Genomic DNA, 18,482 nt, shown 5'->3' with positions numbered 1-18,482 from the left:
TGGCCAATCCCTAAGGAAAATATGCTCTGAAACATTGTTTGCCTTTTTTCATCATTAGCAATTTAGATTCTTTCATTTTTTGGAGTAGCTTTTTATTCATTCAACAAATAACTTTCGAATGTCTTCAATAAAATTACTACTCTAGGCACTAGGGATGCAGCCAAGGTTGAAATGTAGTGGTGCCAGGAATACAAAATCAAAAGTCACAGTCTGACAAGGAGATAGGCTTGTAGACTGGTAACTTAAATGTAACGTGATGAGCAGAATCTAAACAAGTGGAACCGTAAGAACAGTTTACAAGGAATGAAATGAGAAAGAACAGAAGAGGCAGACAGAATATCACACAAATGGTATAGGAGACTTGAGAAGCTACATAGAGTTGGCCCCACCATTTTTTTTTTTAACATCTTTATTGGAGTATAATTGCTTTACAATGTTGTGTTAGTTTCTGCTGTATAACAAAGTAAATCAGTTATATGTATACATATATCCCAATATCCTCTCCCTGTTGCGTCTTCCTCCCACCCTCCCTATCCCACCCCTCCAGGTGGTCACAAAGCACCCAGCTGATCTCCCTGTGCTATGCAGGTGCTTCCCACTAGCTATCTGTTTTTTATTTGGTAGTGAATATATGTCAATACTACTGTCTCACTTCGTCCCAGCTTAGCCTTCCCCTTCCCCATGTCCTCAAGTCCATTCTTTATGTCTGTGTCTTTATTTCTGTCCTGCCCCTAGGTTCGTCAGAACCTTTTTTGTTTTTTTTTTAGATTCCATATATGTGTATTAGCATACGGTATTTGTTTTTCTCTTTCTGACTTACTTCACTCTGTATGACAGACTCTAGGTCCATCCACCTCACTACAAATAACTCAATTTCATTTCCTTTTATGGCTGAGTATTATTCCATTGTATATATGTGCCACATCTTCTTTATCCATTCATGTGTCGATGGACACTTAAGTCGCTTCCATGTCCCAGCTATTGTAAATAGAGCTGCAATGAACATTGTGGTACATGACTCTTTTTGAATTATGGTTTTCTCAGGGTATGTGCCCATTACAATGCTGTTTTGACTACTATAGCTTTGCAGTATAGTTTGAAATCAGGGAATGTGATTCCTTCAGCTTTGTTCTTCTTTCACAAGACTCCTTTTTCTGGGACTTCCCTGGTGGTGTAGTGGTTAACAGTCTGCCTGCCAATGCAGGGGACACGAGTTCGAGCCGTGGTCCGGCAAGATCCCACATGCCGCGGAGCAACTAAGCCCATGTGCCACAACCACTGAGCCTGTGCTCTAGATCCCGTGAACCACAACTACTGAGCCCGCATGCCACAATTACTGAAACCCATGCACTTAGAGCCTATACTCCGCAACAGACAGAAGCCACTGCAATAAGAAGCCTATGCACCGCAATGAAGGGTAGTTCCTGCTCGTTGCAACTAGAGAAAGCCCGTGCGCAGCAACGAAGACCCCGTGCAGCCAAAAATAAATAAATTTATTTTTTTAAAAAAGATTGCTTTTTGCATTCAGTGTCTTTTGTGATTCCATACAGATTTTAGGATTATTTCTTGTAGTTCTGTGAAAAATGCCATGGATATCTTGATAAGGATTTCATTGAATCTGTAGATTGCTTTGGGTATTATGGACATTTTAACAATATTCTTCCAATTTATGAGCATGGTATATCTTTCCATTTATTTATGTCATCTTCAAGTTCTTTTATCAGTGTCTTACAATTTTCAGAGTATAGGTTTTTCACTTTTTTGGTTAAATTTATTCATAGTTTATTTTATTCTTTTTGATGCAACTATAAATAGAATTGTTTTCTTAATTTCACTTTCTGATAGTTCATTATTAGTGTATAGAAATGCAACAGATTTCTACATATCAATGGTGTATCCTGCACCTTTGCTAAATTCATTTATTAGTTCTAATAGTTTTTTTGGTGGAGTCTTTAGCATTTTCTATATATATTGTATCATGTCATCTGCAAATAGTGAGAATTTTACTACTTTTCTTCAAATTTGGATACATTTTACTTCTTGTCTGATTGCTATGGCTAAGACTTCCAATTTTATATTGAATAAAAGTGATGAGGATGGGCATCATTGTTTTGTTCCTGATCTTGGAGGAAAGCTCTGTTTCCTTACCTAGTTTGGGGAAAGTTTTCAGCCATTATTTCTTCAAATAAGTTTTCTGCCCCTCTCTCTTTTCTCCTTCTGGGACCCCTATAATGCGAATGTTATTACTCTTTTTTAAATATAAATTTATTTATTTACTTTTGGCTGCATTGGGTCTTCATTGCTGTGCACAGGCTTTCTCTAGTTGTAGTGAGTGGGGGCTACTCTTCCTTGTGGTGTGCGTGCTTCTCATTGCAGTGGCTTCTTTTGTTGTGGAGCACGGGCTCTAGGTGTGTGGGCTTCAGTAGTTGTGGCATGACGGCTCAGTAGTTGTGGCTTGTGGGCTCTAGAGCACAGGCTCAGTAGTTGTGGCGCATGGGCTTAGTTGCTCCGCGGCATGTGGGATCTTCCCAGACCAGGGATCGAACTCATGTCCCCTACATTGGCAGGTGGATTCTTAACCACTGTGCCACCAGGGAAGTCTGAATGTTAATACTCTTGATGTTGTCCCAGAGGTTTCTTAAACTATCCTAATTTTTTTTTAATTCTTTTTTCTTTTTGCTGTTCTGATTGGATGATTTCCACTATTTTGTCTTCCAGGCTGTGTGTATGTTCTTCTGTATCATCTAATTTGTGGTTTAATCCTGTCTAGTGTATTATTTCAGTTATTGTATTCTTCAGCTCTGATTGGTTCTTTTCTATATTTCCTAAATCTGTTGAAGTTCTTACTGTGTTCCTGCATTCCCCTCCTGAGGTTTTGTGTTTTTTTTGCGGTACGCGGGCCTCTCACTGTTGTGGCCTCTCCCATTGCGGAGCATAGGCTCCGGATGTGGAGGCTCAGCGGCCATGGCTCACGGGCCCAGCCGCTCCACGGCATGTGGGATCTTCCCGGAACCAGGGCACGAACCCGTGTCCCCTGCATCGGCAGGCAGACTCCCAACCACTGCACCACCAGGGAAGCCCTCCCCTCCTGAGTTTGATGTGCAACTTTATGACTGTTGCTCTGACTCTTTATCAGGTAAATTACTTATCTCCATTTTATTAGGGCTTTTTTTTCCCTGAGGTTTTATCTTGTTCTTTTGTTTGGAATAAATTCCTCTGTCTCCTCATTTTGTTTGGTTTTCTGTGTTTTTTTCTATGGATTAGACAAAACAGTTACTTCTCCCAGTCTTTAAGGTGTGGTCTGGAGTAGGAGCATCTTCAATGTAGACTGCATGTGCCGGGCAGCATTGGCAGGCCAGCTGGAGCTGGAGCAGGCATGGGCCAGGGGCATGCTGGGGCAACCTTGGCAGGCTGGCTAGAACACCAGGCACTTTTCAAACTGCTGCCTCTGCACTGGGACGCAGAATGAGTGAGTCTGTGTGCAAGCCCTCTAAGACTCTGTTTCTTACAGCCCTCTAGCTCTGCATAAGCCCTGCTGGTTTTCAAAGCTAGTTAAGGGGCCTTGTCCTCCCAGTGCTGGTACCAAAGCCTGAGGTGCCCAGTGTGGGGCTCGAACCCCTCACTCCTTAGGACCTTCAAGTTTGTGATACCCCTTCCCACTTGTGGGTCACTGCACCAGGGTGGGTGTGGTGTCCTGACTACATCACATCTCTGCCCCTCCTACCCATCTTGATGTGGTTTTAAAAAATTGTCCTTAATTTTGGAAGAGCTGTTCTTTGGGTCTTTCTCAGAAAGAGTTGTTCTATATCTAGTTGTAGTTTTGGTTTGTCTGTGGGAGGACATGAGCTCAGGATCTTCCTACTCTGCCATCTTGATCCCACCTGTCAGATGTTTTTATATTTCATTTGGCTTTTCAATGAATCAACATTTTAAAAAACTTCTTATATTTTTCTCTAATTTGTTAATTTCTGATTTTGTATTTAATCAATTAATCCCCTTTAATTTTTGTTTTATTTTATGAATCTTTTTCTATAATTTAGACTTGAATGTTTAATTAATATATTTTTTCTTTCTTGATGAACAAAGTTGTCTAATGCTATGAATTTCATCTAAGCATAAAGTCATCTGTATATCTTAGGTTTTAAACATAGTAGCCTCATTGTTATTTTTTTCTAAATAGTCTGTAATTGTAGGTTTTTCCTTCATTTGATCTAGGAATTATTCTTCAAATTGTTTTCTTAAAATTTCTAAGAGATTTGTTTTATCACCTGGCCTTTTGTTGTTTATTTCTACTTTTATTGCATTTTGATCTGACTGGGTATACCTACTTGAAATATTTAAATGTCATAAATGTAAACATCATAAGTGCCTTATTTTCCCTACAGATTGTGTAATTTATCAATATAGAGTACCATTTTTTAATCACAGTGATTTTTGTTTTGATTTCTAATTTGTCTGAGATTAACATTGCTAATCCTCCTTTACTTTTTTGTCTTTGCGTGATATATTTCATCCTCTTATTTTCAAATGTTATGACTTTTCAGTTTATTTTCAAATGTTATGTCTTTTCAAATGTTATTTCTTTTCAGTTTATTTCAAATGTTACATCTTTTCAGTTTAGTTTTATGACTCCAGAAAACATAAATTAGTTGAATTTTTTTCCCCTTAATCTGATAATTTTTTTTTTTTTTTTTTTTTTTTGCGGTATGCGGGCCTCTCACTGTTGTGGCCTCTCCTGTTGCGGAGCACAGGCTCCGGACGCGCAGGCTCAGCGGCCATGGCTCACAGGCCCAGCCGCTCCGTGGCATGTGGGATCTTCCCGGACCGGGACACGAACCCGTGTCCCCTGCATTGGCAGGCAGACTCCCAACCACTGCACCACCAGGGAAGCCCATGTTCGTCTTTTAATTGAAAAATTAACATCCATTTTTTGGGTGTTAACTGATATTTAATCATATTCCTATTGTTATATTTTGGATTTTTGTGTGCCCAAATAAATGCGTTCTTATGTCTTCTGTTTTCTTTGTTGTATTTTGCATTAGCACATGTTTAGTTTCCTTTTCTGTTGACATTTTAGAATTTATTCATGTTATTGTTAGTCTATTATATTTTTAAATTGTGCCTTGATTTTGGTGCCAATATCAAGAACAAAACGGGATCTGTGGGATCCTTCTTCTATCCCCAAATGAGACAATTATGGAAGCACATGTTGCCCTTCATCTTCCATATTTAGTTGAAACAATTTGTAGTGTTGGTTACAAATATTCTAATTTTTACATTATGACTATTCACTTTCAAGAACTTACTCATAACATTTACACTAAGCTTCACAAGTATATTAACAATAACAACTGTTTAGAATAAATAATAAATTTTACTGGGTTCATTTCTCACAATAGTTTTTTCATGATTACTCCTTTCTAGATGTATTCCAATTAGTTCTCCTTTTATGAAATGTGAGGTCAACACAATATTCTGTACCCCTGGGTATGTAGTTGTATTTTTAGGGGGGTGCTGTGCCGTGGCATGCGGGATCTTAGTTCCCCAACCAGGGATTGAACCCATGCCCCCTGTGGTGGAAGCACAGAGTCTTAACCATTGGACCTCCAGGGAAGTCCCTGTAGCTGTATATTTTTGATAAATCTCTACAGTGTTTGAACAATGTTTAAATGTGGATGTCTTTAGCCTGGCCATGCTCCGCAGTTCACCACAGTCTCCATTGCTCCCTCCTGCCTGCTTGATCTACCTGCCTGCACAGCAGTTTGTGTTTATAAATTCTCTTCTAGACCTTCCTAGAGTGCATATAATTTCAAAAATCCAAATGTTTAAAATATGATCCCAAGTTCTTATATTGAGTGACACTCTGTCTTTTCTTGCCTGGACTTAGGCTTTGGAAGACCGAGTATGGGAACTCCTGCAGGAAGCAGACAAGACGGCTCAAGAGAACAAGGATCAGAGCCAGGTCTATGATGCCATGGCCAAAACTCTGGGTGAAGCATGGGCAGCCCTGGTCTCCATGCTTGAGAGAAGGAGGGAGCTTCTCAGGTTGACCTCTGAATTTTTTGAAAATGCCTTGGAGGTTTGTGTTTAAAAAACTTTCCCCTTCTCCACATCAGAGCACTCCTGAAAATGTTTTCTTTCTGCAAATAGACGTTGTAGTCAGTTCAAAAAATGGTAGAAAAACCAAGATATATACATTTAATCTTTAATTTTCAAAAAATAAAATTGTTAATATTCTAAATGTAGGCCTTCAAACAAAAACTAAGTACAGTTAATTAAAATAGATAAATATTAAGTAAAAATGGGATCTTTTACCCATAAGTCATTTTGATATATTTCCCTCTTTAGATAATAGTAATACAATTACTAAATCAAATAATTACCCCTGATGATAGGATTACTAGGAAATGCTGGTCTAGTGTGTTCTTGTTAACTGAAAGTTGGAAGATACAATTTCTTCTACTGCTTATGAAAAAGAAATTGCAGAATATTCCATAGAATGTTTGACTTGTAAGCATAGTATATGATAGAGTACTTTCCTAAGGCATATAGTTGAGTTTCCATAGTTGGAGCTTGTTAAAATATAAGGGAAGGAAAAAGTCCTGGGCCTAAGTTTTTTTGAGGAACCCAATTTCAAAATGTAAGATTCAAAGAACATTATCAAAAGAGGTGTTATATTTAGTGTAAGATACTTATTGGAAATTTCACTACATTCATTTTGATGTGAAAGCACTGCTTCATTATGATAAAGCACTAGGTTGAAAAATATGACATTTCCAAACTGAAAATTCAGGACTTAAATCCAAAATAATGAAGGAAAGAATATTAGTAATAGAACATTAAAATTGAGGTAGATAATTTCATACATCATGAACTCGTTTAAAAGTTAAAAGGAGGAGCAAAAATCTTATTGTAACTCTCAAGGTTTGTTTTTCACAATTTGAACACTGAAGTCCAATTCACAGATCATCTCGGGGAAAAGTTCCACACACAGTTTTCTTTTCTGAAAAGAAATAAACCAAGCAAAATACACCTACAGGGGTCAAATTATAGATACATCTGATTCATTTCATCTTAGTAAGTGGGGTATAAGTATTAGTGCCCTTGAAATTCAGGTCATTTGAGCATAGGAAGTTATCTTTTTTTAAACATTAAGTCCAATATTTGTTTCTCACTGGGCAGGAGCATTAATACTAGCTGATTTTCTATATGATGAGAAATGACTTCCAGATATTACATGAAATAAAAGGAAGTGTAAGTCAACCTGTAATTCAACCCAGCATTCTGATTCCTCATGAAAAGATGAAGTTTCATATATTATCCTCCTTCCAATTTTGTGGACTACTTCATACTTAGCTGATGGAAAACTCCTACGTGATTTTCCCTGCCCCTTGTGTATGCCAAAGCAATTTTCATTAGTGATTCAAAAAAAAAGAATGAGGGTAAAATTAAGAATAGTGTCTTTGAAAAGTGTCCCCTTGTTGCCACTTCTATCCTGTACTACCTGCAGAAAGAAGAAAAGTAGGGAAAAGAAAATATCCCCGAGATAAAAGTTAATAGAACTTGAAGGAAGCTTTTTCTGAGTAAAGCATTGTTTATTTATTGGTTTGTTTTTTAAAAAGTGTCAAACCAGTTGAAATATAGATATAAGTTACACAGTGACTCCAAAACTTCTTGTAGTGATCTACAGGGAGAACCAAACTACCCACCAGGGTTTTGTTTTATTCTTTTTCTTTGAAGTTTCTCTTCAAAGAATGTCTTTAAAATCAACTACTAGAAATAGAATGAATTAGAGATGTAAACGATATGTAGATAGGATCCACTTACTGAACTATGTGCACGCAGGAGTTCTTTAGAAATACAAAATGACTTCTTATTGCGTGGTTGATAGTACAAGATGGCTTCAGGCTCACAGGCTTCTCAAACACTGTGCTTCAATTTAGAAACAGTGTCCCCAAGTGACAGTGTCCATCTGCTGGTTCTAACAGGATGGTAGAAGCCTTCTCTGCATTTCAAAAGGGGACGTGCTCATCAGTTGCTCTCTCATCTTTTCATGCCATTTATAACTGAATTTTATATGGCTATTGTAATAATCAAAATGTAGTAAATCTTGTTAATCAAATAGTCACATAAAAATATTAAATATCACTAAATCCGAAGATGAGAGTTTGGATAAAACTTGAAAAAAGGTGACAAGCACTGTGATAGGCTTCTGTGTCTTTCTCACTGATACTTCACCTTTATGAGTTTATTCTACACCTGATCCAAAGGTGAATGTGTTGATTTAAATGCTCTTATAAATGATAATAATTTCCTTTGAATCATAGTGCTAAAACAAACCAGTTATTTGTCCACTACTATGGATATACTGTACTAGCATAACCAAGTATACTTTTCCCTTTTCTAAAATTTGTATCTAAGGTTATTCCCCTGAGAATTTTGACATCACTTCAAGCATCTCCCTTTCATACTTCCTCTATGGAGAAACACAAAAAGAGAGACTGGTCATGTTCCTTACCACTTAGGGTATCAAATTGCTCTTCCTTTTTTTTCTTGAAACAGAGGAGAAATTTTCTATTTTTCATTCTTGCTACATCTAATTTCATTTTTATTTCTATAAAAGTACATAAAATCATTGATAAAAATGCAAACAAAATTAAGTTATAGATTTAAAAGCTAAAAGTTTACCACCCCTCACCTATCCCTAATCCTATTCATTCTCACAAAGGCAACCCTTTGCTATGTATCTTTTTGGACCACTTTCTGTACAAATATATGTATTTTTGCTTTGTATAAGAAATAGGATTACACATTACTTCTCCTCACTCGGACTAAAATCAAGTGTAGAGATGGGATTAGACTATGTATTATTCTGAAACTTACCTTTTTTAGTTCTAGGTCTAATTATAGAGGAAAAAATGAACTATATTTCAACCTCAAGTGGATTCTTAAGTTAAATTTACTAATAATTATGTAGGTTACTGGCTAACCAAACTTTTGTTGGTTTCTTTTAACAAACTTTCTGGTTGTTCTTTGAGAAACTGCTTTAGAATGTTGACAGTGGCTGTATTTGTATTATGGGACACAATAATTTTAGTTTAAAATTTCAATACACATTAGAATAGTAAACAAATTGGTTTACTTCAGCATAGATAACATATTTCCAGGTATGGAAAGAATGCAAAGGAAAGAGAAGAAAGTTCTTATCCTAGTACATTGTAAACTGACTACATGCAAACACAAAACCTCATACAAACACGTGAGCCAGCACATGCTCACACAAACACACAGCTCATCACACAAACACATACACAATCAGCTAGGCCATTAATTCATGAAAAATGTTTACAAATAACTAAAAGTGGCACAGTGTTTTTTAGTTTTTCATATGTCTTTCTCCTGCATTTCTGTTGTAGTTTGCCATTAAAATAGACCAAACGGAAGATTTCCTCCAGAACACTCAGGAGTTTGAGAGTGCCGAGTCCTTGAAATCACTCCTTCAGCTTCATGAACATCATACCAAAGGCAAGAACTATTTCTTCCTCACATAAGCTTTTAAAGCTGTTAATATGGGAATGCTCATGCATGATAGTATATTTTTAATTTATCTGATTATGTATACCTCAACTTGTTCCAAGTAAGGTTAAATAAAGCCTTATTTCTGGTCATATTCTGCAAGAAAGAACTGGTTGTAAATGATTCTAAGGGGCGGTAGAGGAAGAGCCTCTGGGAGGTTCAGTTATGCAGTCTGCTAGATCTTAGTTCCTGAGGAGGAGCCATTTCCACCTCGCTCATCCTTACATATCCTCAGCATCTAGCGAGGTCTCGGCACTTGGTGGATCCTTGTGAAATATTTCCTTTTTTTATACAGTTTTAATTAATTAATTAATTAATTTTATTTGTTTATTTTTTTGGCTGTGTTGGGTCTTTATTGCTGCACGCGGGCTTTCTCTAGTTGTGGCGAGCAGGGGCTCCTCTTCGTTGCATTGCACGGGCTTCTCATTGCGGTGGCTTCTCTTGTTGCAGAGCACGGGCTCTAGGCATGTGGGCTTCAGTAGTTGTGGCACGTGGGATCAGTAGCTGTGGCTCGTGGGCTCTAGAGCGCAGGCTCAGTAGTTGTGGTACATGGGCTTAGTTGCTCCGCGGCATGTGGGATCTTCCCAGACCAGGGTTCAAACCCATGTCCCTTGCATTGGCAGGCAGATTTTTAACCGCTGCGCCACCACGGAAGCCCCTCATGAAATATTTCTTGATTGAATAAATGGTTGAATTCAGTAACTGTTTCTTCTAAGGGTCAGGAAATGAAGGTCACCCTTTCAATAACAGCTCTGAATAAGGAAATTTTCCTTCACTATTGGACTTTAAAAAAAAAAGGATTAGTGAACTTTTTCCAGATAAAAATCTAATAAAACACTATATAAAATTATTTTCAACTCCCCCCAAAACAACTGTAAAGATTGTCTAGTTGTTAACCAACAATTTGTATGCTAGGCCTTTTCCACCAGCATTTGGGCTGGACCAGGGCTGTAGTAAGAAAGGCATTTGTAGAAGAACACCTGTTTACTGTAATCTTTTTCCGTGAAAGCAGATTAGATAAATAGATAGGAACAATACTTCTTTTCTTCCTAATGGGTTCTTCCAATTATTACTGAGTACAAGTGGATGGCTTCCTGAATTCATTTGTCTTAGTTCTAACTCACCTTCTAGCTTCACAAACCTGGTCGTGCTAGACAGGGACAAAAGTTGTTTTTAAAGCCACAGACAGATTGTGTTTATATCACCCTCCAAAGGACCCTAGATAGTAGATCATTATTTTTCTAAAACTCAAAGATTAAAGGACTCAATCTTTCCTGTGTAAATTTTTTGAGATCTGACTACATATATACCTATAATTTTAACAGATTACTGTTCTGTAGGACCTGTCACTAGCAGGGGTTATAAACAGCATCAAAAGTATCAGCATTATGGGGCTTCCCTGGTGGCGCAGTGGTTGAGAGTCCACCTGCCGATGCAGGGGACACAGGTTCGTGCCCCGGTCCGGGAAGATCCCACATGCCGCGGAGTGGCTGGGCCCGTGAGCCATGGCCGCTGAGCCTGCGCATCTGGAGCCTGTGCTCCGCAACGGGAGAGGCCACAACAGTGAGAGCCCCGCGTACAGCAAAAAGCCAAAAAAAAAAACAAAAAACAAAGTATCAGCATTAGAGCAACGGCCTGCCCATTTTTATACAGCGACAGCAATCTAGCTGTGCCCAAATTCCTCTTAGGAGACTGGAAAGTGACTTGAGTCCAGGCCACTGAGATGGGTTCTGTGGCCTCAATTCAATCTTCATGCCACCAACAAGATCATCACAAAGCAATTTCACCTCCAGAAACCTGACAGTGACTGATGCTTCTGATGAAGAGGTTCAGTACTGAGGCAGTCAAATGAAAGCATTTTCCGGAGGGACTGGAGGGGGAGGTTGTGGAAGTAGGGACTTTTCCATAAATGTTTGGGGATGCAGCTAGAAGCGGGGAATGCTTAAATGCTGTTGTTAATGTTGGCTCCTTCAATTACTAGGATCTGTGACTCAGTGAGCCGGTTTTCATGGGGCACATGCTGCTTTGTTTGGAGGGCTTAGGCTACAGGGCCCTGGCATCCAGCTGATGGTGGGACCAATGCCCTGCCTTTCAGGGGTGTCCACGGGGCCTCCTCTTAATCTAGAAAGATGGATAACAGTGCTAGCCAAAGACAGGAAGCATAGTTTATTTTTGTGATGACAAAATATTCTTCCATCCTGGTGGCATGTTTATCATGACGTTTTTGTGTCCCTCTGTGTGATACGTGAAGCACAGGGATTGCAGGAGACTCTAGTCAGGATATTTGGCTCCCAATTCATATGCCCAAGGGTAAAGGGTAGCTTCAAGGGCTTCGTTTTCATAATATGGGAGTTGGTGAAATTTATTAATCAACTAATTCAGTGGAATATGATTAAGATTATCTGATTTGAAATACATATTCAAGAACAAAACTCTGACTTTCAGTTAAGGATGTCATTTCTGTCTTGGTTCATTTAGGATGCTCTAACAAAATACCACAGATTAGGTGACTTATCAACAACAGAATTTTATTCCTCCCCGTTCTGGAGGCTGGATGTCTGAGATCAGGGTGCAGTATGGTCCGGTGAGGGCCCTCTTCTGGGTTGCAGACTTCTCATTGTATCCTCACATGGCAGAAGGGATTAGGGAGCTCTGTGAGGTCTCTTTTATTAGAACACTAATCCCATTCACGAGGACTTCATCCTCATGACCTAGTCACCTCCCAAAGGCCCCACCTCCTAATGTCATCACATTGAGCATTAGGATTTCAACATATGAATTTTAGGGGGACAGACATTCATATCACAGCAATATCTATTATCTTTAAATTTAAAGAAATAAATTATAGCTATAACTACAGCTAGCAATTATGATAAGTGAGATGTTGATCAGTGAGTAGCACAAAATGTGAATGTTAGGATAATGAAGGTTAATAACTTGACTGGAAAAACTATAATCAAACTTATCCCTAATATTCATGGTATTTCAATTTATGTCAAAATCTATACTTTTTTCTTCTTCAGCAATGCTAAGGCTATGTTGCATGTCAGAGACTTATTCTGTAGCATTTCAGAGATCAGAACCAGGATGAATGGGTTGAAGGTTTTACCCTCTGGAAAGTTACAGAATACGTTCATTCCCTCCACTATGCGACAATCCTTGAAATAGTTGAAGCCTAACGTGTCCTCTCTAGTCTTCTCTCCTTTGGGTGGAACATGCCTAGTTAGTTAAAGTGTTTCCCAGCAAACATAGTTTCCAGACTACTTATCAGACTGGTTGCTTTCAATTCAACAACACATAATTAAACAGTATTTTCTGAACCCGTGCCAGGTGAGAAAACCAGAGTCATGTGTGTTGAAAGAGTACATGCCTTTGTCCTCAGGAAGCCTACAATTTGATGGGGCATGTATACATTTATTGGTGAATTCTCTCTGTTCTTTCTGTGGGTCCCTCTGTTACACCACCTGGCACACTGTGTAGTAATAATTTATTTCCCTGTTCTTCATCACCAGATTATGAGACTCTGGAGGACTGGGATTATTACATCTCTTAATCTCCAAGGTTTAGAATAACATCCAACTCAAAGTATGTTTATGGAGAGTTATTTGTATATAATCCCAATTTAAGACTCAGTAGCAGATGCAAAATGAGCAATAAACAAGGTACTACAGGGACATTAAGGAGGAGAAAATTGGTTATAAACCCTGAAGAATCACAATTGCACCTTCCAGTTTTCCAATGGCCTTCTTTTTTTTTTTTTTTTTTTTTGGTACACGGGCCTCTCACTGTTGTGGCCTCTCCCGTTGCGGAGCACAGTCTTTGGATGCGCAGGCTCAGCGGCCATGACTCACGGGCCCAGCCGCTCCGCGGCATGTGGGATCTTCCTGGACCGGGGCACGAACCCGTGTCCCCTGCATCGGCAGGTGGACTCTCAACCACTGCGCCCCAGGGAAGCCCAGCAGGTGGATTTTTAACCACTGTGCCACCAGGGAAGCCCCCAATGGCCTTTTTAAAATGAACATAGCGCCTAAGAAGCTTCCTCACAGGAATAATCATATGATTACTTCCTTTTTCTTAGATGTTCTATGTATATTTTAAATGCAGCTGAGATATAGGTACTTTGGGGTCTATTATACTATTTTCTCTATGTTTGTGTGTATTTTAAAATACACATTAATGAGTTTAAGAAATACCATTTCATTGAGTAATATTTGGAATATTTAAAAATGTATTTGGAAGAAATGTCACCCATGTTCCCAGTGTCAGAATGTGACCTTGATGCTTTTTAGAAAATACTCATTTGGAAAGGTTAGCAAGCTATAAATTCACTTTGACTTGTGTATATCTCTCATTTATCCATCTTAAGTTAGTTATTTATACTTAATATTGATGACAAACTGTAAAGTTATTAATATAAAGTATACTTTAATATTTTTTTAGATATAATTACAATTAAAACAGTTAAACAACAAAAATTTATTGACTACTAGCCTTACATCACAAGGTACATCATAAGCGGGGCTTGTATATAGAGAACAATACAATCATTAAAATAAATGCACTGTAGAGATTTTGTATTTCTTGAAGTTCATGATATATCTAGGTAGTTTACCCCTGAGGAAAAATACATCACTTTGTATGATCAACTGATGGAATAAATAGCTAGGAAAGCATAAACAGTGAAAAAAAAATGGTAAGATGTAAGAAGCTGACAGAGGAAACTTAGAGAACAATTGATCCACTTTAAGCACCACTGTAGTAACAGGTAACAGACTGACCATAGGCTGGGTGCATTTGTACACGTTAACTTGGGCTCAGGAGGCTGCATGCCTGGTGGTACCAGGTGGTGGTTATACCATTTTGGCAAAAGTTGAAACAGAAAACCAGAAAAAGATTGCAAATGGAAATTTTTGCTAATTATATGTATTTTGTGGGGACTAGAACAGGTTGGCCTGACCCATTGTCAGTCTGCAATACCCTGAGCATGGAAAGCTGTGCTTCCCTCTTTCATTTGAAAAGTCTGTTGTGAAAGAGCTAGTTAATGAAAGGAAGAAAAGAAGTACTACGTGGAAACCCCGCCACCTGCCCATACTTCCTGTGTGTGTGTGTGTGTGTGTGTGCGTGCGCACACGTGTGTGTGTGTGTGTATGTATGTAACTGTTCACAATATCATAACAAATTCTTGAATGTAAGGAAATATGTATACCTACATATGGAGAATCAATTATACTGATGATTACATTAAGACTCTACAAATCAAAACTCTTCAGTTTGATAGCCAAGGACTTCTATAACTTGTTTTCACCTCATTTTCAAGTTATTTCTTTCCCTTGCACGTAAGAATTTTTTCTAGACAGATAGGTTTTTTCTGCCTCTGTCCCTCTCATCTTGTTCATGTTTGTTTCCACTTCTCCTTTTAAGGATTTACTTTAATTTGAATGCTCTCCCTGACTTTTCTTCTTCTTCTGCTTGACTTATCCCATTCCCTGTCCTGCTTCCAAGAATATGGTTGTTTTTGTTGTTTGTTTTTTTGTATTATTAATCCTCAATCAAATTGCCCAGTGCACCTAATCACACCTTTCTTACTCTGAGCAGATAGCACCATCTAATACTTTATTGGACAGATCTAGGTCATATGGCATAAACGATTTGAAATTCTTTCCTTTTTATCTCAAAATATCTCTTTACAGCATCTTCCCTTATCTCAGTCTCTATTCATCTCTCAAAAAAAGGTGTCAGTGTAAAGAGACAATCGACCCAAATACCACAGTCATTGCTGTGTTGTTTAGCTGTCAGATGCTAGAATGCTAAAGAGTGCCACAGCGCAGTGGGAAGAACACTGAGCTACTAACCAGAATGCATGGCTTTTAGCACTGATAAGTCCATTTCTAATAGTGTGACATACTTATATTTTCTGGGTGTTCTTCATAGTTCTCCCATCTAAAAATAAAAAGCAGTGTATTCAACCCTGCTGATAGTCTATCCTTTTTTTTTCTTCTAACAACAAATGTCTCAAAGATTGTCCTTTCCTGTTGATTTCACTTCATCATTGCCTTCCCACTTCTCAACCTGGTGACTTGGCTTCTGTTTCTATCACTTACCCGTCACAAAACCTCAAGTCTTCCCAACATCTCTTTTTTTACATCTCTGGCAGACTGCTGATCTCTAGCACCTATAGCTCTAATTCTTCCCCCTCTTTTAATACATTTGATTTCATTCTAGCGTTATACAAAATTATCGAATACCTCCCCTGTGCCAGTCACTATGCTATTGCTGAGGATACTGTCACCGTCCCTGTCCTCATATGTGCATTGGAGCCTAGTGGCAAAGACAGATTTTAGTCAGCTAACCCAATGCATAAATGTAGAACTATAGCTGTGATAACAGCTGTGAATGAGAGGAACATCCGGCTATGAGAACACTTAATAGGAGGATTTGGTCCAGTCTGGTTTGTCCTTTGGGGAATTGACAATTGACTAAGACCTGAAGTATGAGTAGAATAAAGGTGGAGAAGGAATGTGTTGAGGAGAATGGTATCCCTGGCAGAGAATGTAGTAAAAAGTTCTGGGGCAACAAGGAGTATACCATGTGTGAGGTATTTAAAGAAGATATGGATAGAAGTAAAGAGATTGAGACAATCTGAAAGGGAAAATAGGGACCAGACCATGCCAGAACTGAAATCATGTTAAGGGGTCTGTCCTTAATTCTAAGACACTGGGAAGCCATTGGTGTGTGTGTGTGTGTGTGTGTGTGTGTGTGTGTGTGTGTGTGTGTGTGTGAGAGAGAGAGAGAGAGAGAGAGAGAGAGAGAGTGTGTGTGTTTAGAAATGATCTTTCTAATATATGGAGAATGGATGAAATGGATTGGAGAGGAGATGCAGTTAAGAGGTGACTGCACAAATCCAGGAAACAGATGACGTTTTCTGGCTTGTGGGGAATGGGTAGTTTCCCAAGGGCTCTTCCAATGGATCCCCAAGTGAGGTGGGGGACCCTCAAAGTGCTACTCTCAACTCCCGCATCTATACTCTCTCCCTTGGTAGTCCTTCAGTTTTCAGGCTTAAGCTCCCGTTTCTACCAGATGTTGCCCACACCAATAATGCTGTCTACTCCAGAGAGCGCAAACCAGTGGCCCATTTGCCAGAGAGCCATGTTTTGTTGATCCTTCAGTATTTTTTAATTTAAAAAATACCAATTACACAACAGTTAAAAATCAGAAGCTTTCACATAAAAATCCGTGTTTATAATTCTTTAAAAATTGGAAGCCCCATCAACACTGACCCTGTATTCCCTCATGTCCACAGTTGGTCAGCACTGGGTGACAGCAGATCCTGTGAAACTGGTCATGTATTTTCCACTTTGTCATAGTCCCTGACGTCTGGGTACCTGGCCCACATATTCACTGAGCTTTTGTTTGGTTACTGCAGGCATTAGCCTTTAAACCTCAGATCTAGTCCAATCACCTCAGGATGTAGAGCGCTACAAGGAGAGTAGGCACCTTAACCAGCATATCACCACTAAAAACCAACTGAACCAGTGCCCAAATCTCAGTCTTTCCACTCCCCTGTACTGATTTATGCCATCACTGAACTTCGGCATCCTACCATTTGGCAGTTAGCGCCATAGCAGTTAGGCCAAGGTATTTGACCAGTTGTATTAGAGGCATTTTGTGTTTACACATTTGAATTCCTTATTTTTAATAGAAGGGTACATATATTTTAAATTATATGATGAATCCAAATATTACTATATAAAAACTTGCTCATATCACTATTCTTTTTTCTAATTTTCTTCCAGAACTCTTAGAACGATCTCTAGCCCTTTTAAACAAAAGTCAACAACTCACTGACTTCATAGAAAAAATCAAGTGTGATGGACCTATTGTGAATCCCGAGATGATTCAGGGAGCTCAAAACAGCTGCCTGAAGATTGACAGTCTTCTTGAACTTCTCCAAGACAGGAGACGGCAATTAGACAAGTACCTGAAGCAACAGCAGCAGGAATTGAGTCAGGTTCTGCAGATATGTCAGTGGGACCAACAAGAAAGTCAGGTAACACAAAGGGGCACTGATGGTGCCCTGACCTTGTCTAATGAAGTTTGCTTGTTATGTGGATGAGCCATTTCCTGGGGCAGCTTTTCAGTCATCATGGTCAAATCTTTTGGTCTTTGATTCAGACTACCAAGTTGTTTTCCCAAGCAAGTAATATAAAAACAAAGATTTTATTTCTTCTCATTATAATACTGATTTTTTAAATGGGAGAATACCCCCTAGCAGTTTTGAAAATGACTAGGTTCTACTGTTGGATTCTCTTTCGTGCTTCTGTCCAGGTCACTACCTTTAGTTACATTTCTTTGAAATTCTGTAAAGTTCATTGCAATTTTCTTGAATGTTGAGGAGGCATGATGCTGCTAATGCCAGTGAAAAAGTCTGTCAGCCCGAAATAGAGATAATGTTCTTAGAAGAGTAGACTGGCACCAATGAAGAAATATGACCTTGGCCTATGTCTGGATGCTCAGTGGTTAGAGGGCTTTGGGGTGGGAGGTTGATGAGTTTGCAGGCTTGTTAGAGCTCATTACTCAGACTGCAGGCCCAGCTCTGGTCAGTTGTCAATGTGCTTGCTGTGCGTTCCTTGTGTCCCGATCACTTGAGAGTAAGCGTGGATAGAACTCTCTTTGCAAACCCCCAACTCAAATAGGTAGGATATTTATGGCTATATTTATAACTGCCCCAAGCCCATGCTTTAATCTGTACAGATTAACTGGAGGGAATTTTCAGAGAGAAATGATGTGGAAGGACATCTCCTGGTCTGGATGCATAGGAAAGGGGTCTCTTCATATATTTTATATTATTGCTCTGATCCGAACTGGAGAGATAGACATACAGCTGGTAGCAAATATGAGTCCAGGAG

General features: G+C 38.9%; 1 protein-coding gene across 4 annotated transcripts in view; it reads left to right on the top strand.

The window, feature by feature from the left end:
• Positions 1–18,482, top strand: part of CCDC141 (coiled-coil domain containing 141) — a gene marked incomplete at its 3' end in the record, with an annotated part of 202,735 nt that overhangs the window by 43,676 nt on the left and 140,577 nt on the right. For all 4 annotated transcript variants that reach the window (XM_082841904.1, XM_082841903.1, XM_082841901.1 and 1 more), the window contains exons 3-5: positions 5,888–6,079; positions 9,417–9,525; positions 17,370–17,623. In XM_082841904.1, coding sequence (XP_082698030.1) covers positions 5,888–6,079; positions 9,417–9,525; positions 17,370–17,623 — 555 coding nt within the window. The remainder of the gene's footprint in view (positions 1–5,887; positions 6,080–9,416; positions 9,526–17,369; positions 17,624–18,482) is intronic.

Source organism: Leucopleurus acutus (assembly GCF_964270905.1).
Source record: "Leucopleurus acutus genome assembly, chromosome: 6".
In the NCBI taxonomy this organism is placed as follows: domain Eukaryota; kingdom Metazoa; phylum Chordata; class Mammalia; order Artiodactyla; family Delphinidae; genus Leucopleurus; species Leucopleurus acutus.
This window is presented reverse-complemented; position numbering and strand designations above follow the sequence as displayed.